Below are 11,896 nucleotides of genomic sequence, written 5' to 3'. Positions count from 1 at the left end.
ACATGCTCTAGTCAATGTAGATTAATCAAGTACACATTTGTGTGTAGGGGCCCGTCTCCATGTGTAGGATTTTCTTGCAGTGTTGAAGACCCATTGTTGACCCGAAATCCGCCGCGGAATCCGATTCCGAGTTGATGAAGTTTTTACGTGAGTAGGCAAAACCTGGATCCAATACCCTAGGAACATAATTCCTACGTGGATATCAGATCCAGATTTTATCTGTTCTAAATGACATTTACGATATAAGGAGGTGCCGTTTGATTACAAATGAAACAACTATCCATCATGCAGGTACCAACATTACGTGATTTTTGTACAGTTACAGCAATGGACAAAATCACGTTGTATTTATTTAGTAACAAGTTATACATATATGCGTTATTTTCTGTTAGTTGTGTCATACATCGTATGCATTGTACCAAGTGCTTCCTGAAAATAATTTCACCGTGTAATATAATTAGCCCCGTCAAATACGAATGTCCTTTTTAAAAACCATGTCAATTTCCTAAATGTTTCTGTCAGTTTCGGAACTTAGTGTTAATTCACAAACTGTCTAGACTTGAGGTTATTTCAAGCTTTCCATATCAGTGGTACTTTATTTCATAAAAAAGAGTCCGGGGTGCTTTTTGCAAGCAAATGCTTGTATAGTAACTACTGTTGATAATAATAAAATCCCACCTGATGAGCGGTGCAATAGTCAGACGTGACTCTTCATCAGTCTAACTTATTACTTATGTATTTAAATACACTTGTCGCCAGAGATCAATAGAACACCTGCACAATTATATAATAAAACTGTTTTCTGCAATTTACCGGAATAACCCGATTTATGTTTCCGAATATTAACAACCATTTGGAATCGGTCGTGAAGAAATATATTTTAACGAAAAAATAAGAGCGTTAAGTTACTATCACACTCTAAACAAATGGAATGATTTATTTAATTACTGTGATTACATATTTTAGAGTTCTTGTCTTAAAGTTCAATGTAATTGTTTCTTAAAATTCCATTAAAAAAACTCTTTCATTTAGAAAATCTCGTGAAAATATTCGAACAACCTGCTTGAGGTCAACATTTTAAATTTACATTTATCAAGCAAACAAACACGAGAGCGCCTTTTAAATTTCTAATATTTTTTCAATGAGTGAAATAAGGATCATATAATTTGAAATTCAGCTATTTGAAATCACCTGTCTTTCGTTATAATAACCATCCACCTGCAAATGTACACCTGCTCTCGGCTTTCGGTCTTTTTGTTGAACAATAATACTCTACAATTTTCCAGTACAATGAAATTGCAAATATTTTTAATTTAAATACAGAGGAACAAACAATAAGTTAAACTAAATTACTTTTTCCGTTTTCAACATTTAAGAAGATTTATCCATTTTATGTTGTGAAAGTCTTCCCGCTTTAATACACGGACTTGGAAGGCGGTTCAGTTTGGGCACGTGCTGTATTCACGCGGACTAATGCGCCTTTATTATTGTTAAAATTAACAAACTTAATTGTCCGCAATGTTTTCCTAGGTCACACGATCACAGTTTATAATCTTCATCCATGAAACAGGTGCAGGAAAGATCGAAAGCCGTTTGATTCATCTTAATAAATATAGAGATTGTATCTTTATACCTGTTTTAATGATCAGAAGATATTGACATTAAAAAAAAAAAATTTGTACATTTATCCATTTAACATTAGAACACAACTACAATACCTGTTACGTGTAAGCTAATTGTTTCCTTTCTATTACATAAATATTATTTGCCACTGGTCATTTAAGCTCATCAAACGACAACCAAGAACCGATCATATCGTTGCTTATATTTTTGTATCTTGCTTTGTTTACTTTTAAGTGGCTGCCCTTATGTTATATAAGATAAACTGTATAATTTTATTTTGTAATTTTGAAATTTTATAATTTGAAATAATGTCATGGTGAAATGTTTTTGTGATTACGAATTTTAACTGTATGTGTGTATAATGTCAAAAGGATGAAAATTCACTCTTCAAACTTGAACATAATTTTTGGTTCATCCTAAAAACATATTGTGTAACATTCGAAGTGTAAAATTATCTTCTGTGAAAGCGTTATAAGACTTTTCTAATTTTTCAATTCATTGAAAGGCTCCAAACATTTGAAATCTGAAAAAATCACTTCCCAGAAAACGTTCCAGAGGTTTATCAGAATGAACCCACGTTGTATTACAATTGGAACTCAGAAATACAAAAACTACAAAAAGTAAATATTAAGCAATCTCATGAATTGAAAACAGCAATGAAAATATCTATCACTAAAGTTATTATTAAGTCACTCATCTTTACAGCAAATTCTATACAGCAACTTCTTAACAGTGCCGGAATAAAACATCTCGGTTCAGAATATCAATGCCAAATAGAGAAAAACAGATTAGCCGAATATTTTAGTTGTGCTTTGATTCCCTTAATACTTCCTTTTGATTTTTGAAACTGTCCGAATTATATAAGTACCATTAGTATCTATCTTTCTTTTTCTTCTCCTATACAAAATAAGGAGATTTAGTATTATTGACAGTGCCGGAATCAACCATCCGACATAGTATAACTGGAGTATAAATTTAAACAAGTATGGGTCATAGTTTGGTCTTCGGTGATCTCAAAGACCCCGACATAGCAAAATGTAGAACAACTCTAAAAGAAAAACACAAAATGCCTGATTTATGACCAAACAATAAACGAATAACAAATATGACAGATACAAACCAACGAAAACCGCTAATTACAGGCTCCCGTGAAGTGGAACGGGCATATATAGAAAGTTTAACACTTATAATCTCAATGTTCTGATAAGTGAAGGAACCACAAAATCATTTGAATTTTATTTTATTTTCCAATAAATAAATAACGGTGTTCTATATATCAAACAAAAGAACAGCACTACTTTATGTCTCATAATTTCTGAAAACCGGGACTTTTCTTTGGCACATAAATATTTTTCAATGTTGCATTAATGAACAACAGCCATCTTCATGTTTCAACAATAGAGACATGCGTGAAAATGTCTTACTACATGACTTACAGCTGTATTTCTTAATGTCCGAATGGGTTTGTAAATGCGCGCGCAGATTTGATCTGTCGGCGAACGCTCGACCACAATGGTCGCATCGAAATGGTTTCTCTCCCGTGTGGGTTCGAATGTGACCTTGAAGCAACCAAGGTCGTGAGAAAGCTTTCCCACAAAGTTTACATTTACATGGCAGTGTATGTGTACGTATGTGCATTTTTAGTGCTCCTAACGATACGTAAGTCTTGTCACAATATTTACACGAAAATTCCTTTTTAACTTGACTAGTACAATGAAACTGTTTATGTTTTGATAACCCACTGAAAGTTGAGTAACTTTTATTGCATCCATCACATTGGTATCGTGTTGGCTCTCCTTCTCGGTTCTTTCTCTTAAAGGACAGGTCCAACTCAATAGTTTTGCTTTCTAACGAAGATGTATATTTTGCGATGACAGGATCAAATGCTGAATCCATTAATTTCCCCGATATACTTGAGTCTATGTCTTTATGTTCTGTTTTTGATAACTTTTCCCTGACAGACTGTGTAGGGAATGGTCCATTATGCATGAAGGGTGTCCTCGGGATAAACCCATTCATCATCGGATTAAAAGATGACACGGGATCTGGAAAAGACTTAAATGGCAAGTTTTCCTGCATGCTATGAAACGGGAGTCCAGGTGGAAATCCATGGAATCTCAAACCTAGTGGTAGAAAGGGAGGATACTGTGGGTGATAACCAGGGAATACGGCATTTTGCCATGGAAACAGTTCACTGATTTTCGAAATATTTGTCGGACTTTCATTCGGAGTTCTAATGAAGACTCGATCTGATTCTTTGTAAACCGGAACTATAACTTCTGAGGATCGTTGGCACATATCGTCGACAGCTCCATCTGTCTTCACATTTCCTCGTCTGCTTAAATTAATAGGAATCTGTAGACCGGTATTACAATCTGGAAAAAAGCATTATCTATTATTATTTTTTTTTTTTTAGATATTCCAATTACTAATACATTTGCGATATTAAAATGTATATCATATTATTAAAAATGTCCAACGGCTACTTAGATGTTATCTAGCAATGGTATTGAAACTGAGGGTGTGGGGAAGAGTCATGACACAAAAAAAACCCCATAAAATAACAAACATAAAACCGAGCTAGATGTTTTCTAGCAATGGTATTGAAAAAAGGGTGGGAAAGCGTCAAGACACAAAAAATCCCTAAAACAACAGACATACAACCGAGCTGAACATGAAGTTCTCCATGACACATTGAAGCACACAGCAATTATTCGTTTTGTTCTCGACAATGTCTCGATCAATGAGCAAACTTTAAAGTACAACTAATACTGAACAACCTGTTCCGAAACTTGTTAATAATATTTTTACGATCCCAATCTCGGATATTATTTTTTGATTTAATATCAGTTGTCGATTATAGCCAATATTCCGTCTCATTTAACTTCCAGTATGAAATAAACGTCAGATTTAACCCGTTGTTTTAAGAGGAAATCCATTAGTTAGTATAGTTTTATTTTTGCTGCACCTGTCGCTATGAAAGTCAAATACATATTTTATATAAATCAGTAAAGGCTTAAACGTTCTTAACGCGGTAACAGTTTGTTTACAAAGCGTTGTTTAACAGGTAGCAAACATGTATAAATGGGGCTTATACACATTGTATAGTAAGGTCAATATTCAGTCACTTTTAATAACTGCTTAACGTCCAGAAGCAAATATGGTTTATTCAAGATTGATTGAATGTTGCTTGCTAAACGTCCAGTGGCAAATATAGGGTATCAAAATTGACAGAGTGTTGCTCGCTAAAACGTCCAGTAGCAAATATGGTGTATACAAATTGACTGAGTGTTGCTGGCTTAACGTCCAGTTGCAAATATTTCGTTCATATTGATCAGTCGGACGGGGGGAAATTAACGATAAATCCCAAAGGTATGTTATAAAAGGGAACTCGGTCGGTATTATAGGTGTAAAATTTAGATTGTCGGCAACTGAAAAAATAGAGTTTATAGTTCAATGTTCATAAAAATAAACCGAGGTGGTATGATTGTATGTTTTGTTTACTGTTGTTATTCATTTCGTTGTTTCTTTTTCATTGCATAGTCATTTTGTTTTTGATGTACGAGTTTTAATGTTCCTTTTGGTATCTTTCGCCTATTTGTATTAATATAGTTGTAATGTTTGCGTAGTCGATACTAGGGCTCTTTAATCGTGCAAGAGAGTCTGGTAGTCTTCCTATATGCATTCAGGGTTCGGATTTAATATTGCTATTCCGACCTGAATCGGATTTATATATTTCACATACGCCACTCATAAGCAAGTGTTTTACTACAGGAGCCGGGGAGTAGTCAAGGAATTACCATATGTTTCTATTCTCAAGTAAACCTTGGGTTATATAGTTAGGAAGCCCATGAGACTACTCTCTACTAGAGACTTAACGACGAAGAAGTTAGAAACTTTCGGTCGCAGTATACTGCTTTAGCAATGAGTAAAAAGATATACAGCCAGCTACACAAGGCACCGAAATGATAAATGTAAAACAATTAGAATACGAAAACTAACGGCCTGCATCGAATAAGAAAGTTGACAATGACATTGGACCGATGACCTCTAGATGCATTTTAGTTTATTCCGTTGGTTTGCTGCCTCATTGATCACACTTCTCCCTGTATTAATGTGATAAATCAAAATATACATTGATGCATTTAATTTTTGTTTTAAATAAATAAATAAATAATCTTTATATTTTATATATGTAATATTTATGTGTGAACCTTCTTTGCTGTAAACAAATTGATTGATTGTGGTTTATGTCTCATCCAGTGGCAAATATTTCACTTCTGGCTTCTGTTTGCAATCCTAACAGAAACATATAAGTTTAATTACTCGTGATCCGTTCATGCTGTTGTGCTTATAACAATTATGAGAATTACAAAAAAGTTATACAAAGCTTCAAATTTTTATTCTTTTTATATTGTACTTCACAATGAACTATTTCTGATAAAATGCATAAGTTTAGCTTTTTTGTGGGATATACATGCTTATGGTAGTTTCTGTCAAACTTAAGCATTTTAAGAAATTATAACTATAAATATGGCTGTGTGTCAAGATGTTTTTTTTTATTTTGATGAATTTTGAATAAGGAATATATTTTTTTTATATTTTGTAGGTCTTGTTAATCTCCATATTATGAATAAACATACTTGTATTTGTGACTTTTTACAACGCACAGATCTGGAATGAGAATAGCTGTCGACCTATAGCCGGTATATATATATATATATATATATATATATATATATATATAGCCGGTATATATATATATATATATATATATATATATATATATATATATATATATATATATATATATATATATATATATATATATATATATTATATGCTGTCGATTAAGTCCATACCCCTATACTCCACAAAAAAATTTTGTTTAAAGCAAATATGACATATTTTTAATTTTGCAGCAAAATATGATCATTATCTTGGTGCATTTACTTGGTACCTTAAAAAGACAACAGGAATTACCCCAAAAAAATATTCAACAAAACAAGAGACCTTACCTACCACCAAGATCCGATTGTATTCGCTTTTATAACATATTGTAAAACATTTATTTTATTTTTCAAATGGCTTTGCGTTTGGATAAAAATGTATCATCAAATAGGTTAAAAGGTAATGTAACTCACCATCCTTGCTGAGTTGGTTACAGTTGACGTCCAACTCCACTTTTGTTTCCATCAGAAGTCTGTTCCTATCAGCATCCTTTTCTAACTGCGAGGGCAAGTCTTTAAAATCAACCACTTGTCTTTTTGTTTCTCTTTCCACTTTAATATAAGATTGAAAATTCATTTCTGGTAGTGACGGATTTCCTACATCTAATTCTCGCTTTTTCACCAGGAAAGATCTCGGCATGATATTGTATATTTAAAAGTTTATCAGAAGTTCACAAACTGTCCCATTTATGCCTAATCAAATAGTTTTTCACGGTTTTAAAATGTTTTTAACACTTGCTCTAAGGTGACTATAATTGGTTATATCTTTAAAGTAATATGACCGAAACAAGTTAATTTACAACTTCTGAACGGGTTTGAGACGATCAGCAGTTAAATAATTTTTTTTAAATGTATGGAAAATCACGGCGTGAAATAAAGCTGCTTTCATAGTTAACCTATCACAAAGGAGAAGTGATTATTAAGTTGTAGCCGGCGGCCAATCACTAACGACGTTTTGACTTTCGACTCCGCCCACTTTAACCGATCTTCCTTTACAAATGAAGATAAAATCACTTGTAACAGGTGTTTTACCTTAAAAGAAAATATTTATTCTGCCTTGTTAGGAAAACACGCAAGTCATTATCGATTAAAATCTTCTTCTATAAATTATATACTAACATTAACGAAATATTTAACTATAAATTTATATTCTATATTGAAATTATAAAATATTTGAAATAAAATTGTTTTAAATCAAATTACGGAGGCATTTAACCTTGCTAAATAATGATTTAGATGTGTTTATAATTCTTTTCTCAAAACATAATTTTTGTGATTAACTTCTCATTAGTAATAAATATGGGAATAAAAGTCAGAAAAAGGTCCGTCTATAATGTTTGCTTAAAAATCCGTATTAAATTTTTAATTGAATAATATTTTAGAAGATATTGAGAATATTATATATTCCGGATCTTTTACTATAAGACGTTTATCAACAGAACGTTCGTTTTGCGATACATCCGAGAATTTACTTGTGCATACGATAATATTTATATATATATATAAAATTGCAAAAAAAAAACCAAAAAAAACCCCAATAATTAATTGTAAAAGTCAATTAAAGGCGAAGGCTAAGAAAATTTGCAAATGGAAATAAGGGGTGGCATATTTGATTACTATTTAGAAACAAGTGGGATAATACCATCTTAATCACAATTTCTTAAATAGAATGGTAACGTTAGTTCGAGCCTGCGTTAAATATGAAAACACTTTCTAGAAGGTGCCTAGATCAACGATTATTTCGTTCTATCGTATTTGTTAAGCCATCACCCCCATTTTTCGTAAGTCTGTTTAATATTTAAACATAAAAGTGTGACTTCTAATGTTTACACAAGTGTCATCTTCCTGTCAATTTGACCTCTCCCTGTTACTGATCCCCCATGACCTATCACCTTACTCTGGACATTTCCGTTGTCACAGTAGAGCGAAAACTAGAAGTGTACACAAACTGACATTATATACATGTTTTATACACTGTATTTGTTTACAAAACAAGTGTGTGTTAATAATAAGTATATTGACACAGATTATATCCATACCCAGGTTTTGTAACACATTTCAAATCTTTAGAAATCATTTTAATATTAGTCTGGTTGTAATTAATGTCTCGTAATTAATAGTTTTGTCTGCTTATTCTCACTGTCATTCGACTATTTCATACGCACATACATTTTTAATCATTTTTCTGTATTTTGGAAATTATATATTTTTAATATTTAAAAAATTATACAAAAAATTATATGACTATAATAAGTATAATGTGTATAAATTATTGATTACAATAAAAAAAAAATAATATTTAGTTATAAATTATATTCTTTTTTATTTATAATAATTGAAAAACAGTTTAATGTTATTTTGAGAAAGATATTTGCGCTTCGGTTAGTTTCATCTCTGCTCCTGGTAATAAACAATAACATGATAAAATATTCCTAATCTTACCTCTTTATGTATACAAATATTTGTTGTTTTTAAACAATCCATCAAAAAGGACCAAATAGAAACGCAGTATATATAACATTATTGACAGAATAATTTGATATTATTATCAAAGTCGTTCTGAACTTTCATGAAGTATCTGCCACTGAACTCAACGTTAAGCTACCACTTAACTCTCAATATTTATAATAAAACAATTACGTTCGAATCTCTTACACAATTTTAGCTTTATCATTTTTTTTTATCAAGCTGAGCATCAAAATCAGACGAATTGAATAACATATTAAAGAAAAGAATATTACAATAAATAAATTAATTAATCAAACTCATTTTTTTTATACACAGAAAACTGGCGAAATTTTCCAGTAAACTAATCCATTTGATTTTTTTTTATCTAACTTATAAATTGTTTAGTTTTAGTCTGTGACTAATATATTAATTTATATATACGTCCCAGTTATAGTTTAAATCGTATTTATGAAAACTCTGACAATGGGTTTCCACTTCAAAAGGAGGGCACATTTTCAGTACCTAATTTTCACAACATTTGGGTATTCAGAAACAAATATTTAATTAAGAAATATATGACTTGTGTAAATATATCAGCCAGCATTTCTTTTGAAAAAGCCCTCTTAAAAGGCACGGTCTTGAGAAAACCTTTTCAAAAGTAACAATTTAATTGGGTATTTAAAGTTTTGATCCACCAATTAGTAAATCTTAAAATAATTGTTGACACGTAACAGGTAGAAACAAGTGTTAACTACGTAACGTTAATTGCCCGATTAACTTTTGGTAAATACACATCTATTAATACTGGATAAGAACCGTTTGCAGGTATAGCCTTTGAACTGATTGTAATCTAAATAGGTATATGGTATTGAGTGTTGGCTAAATGATTTCTCTTTAAACAGGTGGATTTTAGTGAAATAATGATAAGTTAGAGTTTCTACACATACCTGTTTTACTCTTCAGATTAATCCAAGACTTAAATTATTGAAACCCCTATTGATCACATTTTGATGAATCAACGAGCTTTGAAACTGTTAATTTATGAGTGGCGGTGACATACCGTGTCTATGGCATTAAAGAGGGAACTTTAAGAAGCATATTCAGTCAGGACGGGTCGGTACTTTTAACGAGATCGGTAATTTTAACGAGATCGGTAATTTTAACGACCAAGCATCGGTAAAACTAACGATTTCAAGGACGCGCTCTTTCTTTTCATTCAATAACAAAGTGTCAGCATCAAAAACAAAGTGAGTTGTTATTTATCGAAAGTTCATATACTGATGAATAATTCTACCGAAGCTTTTCAAAATCTATCGAAGCATAAACAAAAAATTGAGATTCAAATACTACTGTAAAATTATTCTGACTTAATAACAATATTCAAAAGACAAGATTCAGATTATGTCACCATGCTTCATCATTTCAAAATGGATACACTCTTGTAAAACACATCCTCCTTTTATGGAGCACCACAATTTGTTGGGCCTTTTGGGATACGTTGGTGTATTGGTTGTTCAACAATGAAAGAAGAAAAATTATATTTTTATATAACTGATATATGTAATGATTAGATATGTCCAAGTGCAAATTAATGTCTCTTATGTGTATATCCTATAATCTTAAAATAAAAAGGTTGAAATTTAAAAAAAGGGGGGTGGGGTCCAGGAACATATTGAAAACCATCGGTTCTTGTTGAAACAATCAACAATCAAAAGAATATAGTCCCTAACAGAATATGTAAATTTGTAGATATGGCAACAAGTAGAACTAAAAAATACCAAAAATGCAACTTTACAGAGGAAGGAAAGTTTGAAACAACAGTGACAAGGGAGGGTAGGAGCCGAGGTGATGCCTACTACATTAGGACCAAGACATTGCTGAAGAAAGCATCAGAATTGCACACCTCAACTGGGGCCCATGTGAAGGTGATAGTTATCCCCACCTGGCACAATGGGAAATCCAAGGTGATTTGATTAAGAAATAATCATCTTATTTTGAATGTGTATATATTATTATCTTCAACTTAATTAAGCCATATTAAATCTGTAATGATACAAACAACCCGAACATATACATACAGAGGAGCTTGAATACTTCACACCATTAAGATATTACTTTCAAACAAAATACTTTAACAGATATCATGATGATGTCAAGTTCTGAATACTGCGACTAATGCGTTGGATACAGAATACTGTGTAGCGTGTTATTTTTGCTTTGCATGTTCACTTTTAACTTGCCAATTTGCGAAAATTAGATTTCAATATTAAATGTTATTGTTTGCTTTTGTGTGTCTGATCAGTTCCTGAGTTGTCTTTTGTCATTGATTACCTTTCTATTTATATAACGCTTTGGTTTTCAACCCTGTCTTACAGTCACACAGGCTTCATTTACTATGTTAAACTTTCAGGCATTTGAATCAACAAACTTTCCTGAACTGGTGGCAGTTGATGACCATACACAGGAGACTGAAGCTGAGCCAGGACAGCAAGCAGATGCAATTACTGCAAGCCCCATTAAGGAGCCTCTGCCATTAGCAGAGGTGAACACAAACACAGTCACTCAGGCCGCTAAAAAGGACAAATGTGGCATCTGTTCAATTGTATATAATTCAGATGCAGATTTCTTGAGCCACTGGGTTCAATGCTCTCATAAAAGCTGCAGTTGGTGGGTACATTGTAGATGTCTGTGTATTTATTACCCAACAACTGCAGCTGGACTGAAAGCATTGAACAAGTGGGCAAAAGACAGAATTTTTTGCCCAAAACATATTGTTAAAGTTTGAGTCATTTATGCATATATATTGTTAGATTACTGTTTGTTTTTAATATATTACTGTTTTAATTTTTAATTTGTTCTGTTTAAATTTTAATAGTTGTTAAAGCATTAAAAAGGTTTAAATTTGTAAAAAGTTGTCTTCTCTTCTTTGGCTTATATATTCACTGACAAGAAAGAAGTGTTTATAACCGGAGCGCCATCTAAGGAAAAACATGGTGGAGACCAGAATATGTCATTGTTACATATCTAGGTGAATAGTGAGAAGTAGCAATGTTACATTTTATAATTTCGAGAAGCTTAAGGTCGTCTGTGTTGAT

General features: G+C 32.0%; 1 protein-coding gene and 1 long non-coding RNA gene across 2 annotated transcripts; one reads left to right on the top strand and one right to left on the bottom strand.

Moving 5' to 3' along the window:
• Positions 1 to 2,852: 2,852 nt before the first annotated feature.
• Positions 2,853 to 7,180, bottom strand: LOC143080981 (uncharacterized). The gene is made up of 2 exons (XM_076257207.1): positions 6,768 to 7,180; positions 2,853 to 3,998 (listed from the first exon to the last, which is right to left on the bottom strand). Exons 1-2 carry the CDS (start codon positions 6,991 to 6,993, stop codon positions 2,977 to 2,979), a joined length of 1,248 nt encoding a protein of 415 aa, XP_076113322.1. The 5' UTR covers positions 6,994 to 7,180; the 3' UTR covers positions 2,853 to 2,976.
• Positions 7,181 to 10,019: 2,839 nt separating this feature from the next.
• On the top strand, positions 10,020 to 11,668 carry LOC143080980 (uncharacterized). The gene is made up of 3 exons (XR_012979833.1): positions 10,020 to 10,048; positions 10,551 to 10,765; positions 11,212 to 11,668. It is a non-coding gene; the product is annotated as an uncharacterized LOC143080980 (long non-coding RNA).
• The last annotated feature ends 228 nt before the right edge of the window (positions 11,669 to 11,896 follow it).

The sequence above is a fragment of the Mytilus galloprovincialis genome, chromosome 6 (genome assembly GCF_965363235.1).
Source record: "Mytilus galloprovincialis chromosome 6, xbMytGall1.hap1.1, whole genome shotgun sequence".
NCBI classification, from domain to species: Eukaryota; Metazoa; Mollusca; class Bivalvia; order Mytilida; family Mytilidae; genus Mytilus; species Mytilus galloprovincialis.
Note: the sequence above shows the minus strand (reverse complement) of the source record. Positions and strands in the feature narration are given on the sequence as shown.

Excerpts from the sequence above, each read along its gene's own strand:
- LOC143080981 (XM_076257207.1), bottom strand. The coding sequence starts at position 6,993 with ATGCCGAGATCTTTCCTGGTGAAAAAGCGAGAATTAGATGTAGGAAAT. Across the intron at positions 3,999-6,767 it reads TAACCAACTCAGCAAGGATG|ATTGTAATACCGGTCTACAG; the intron begins GTGAGTTACATT and ends GCTTTTTTCCAG.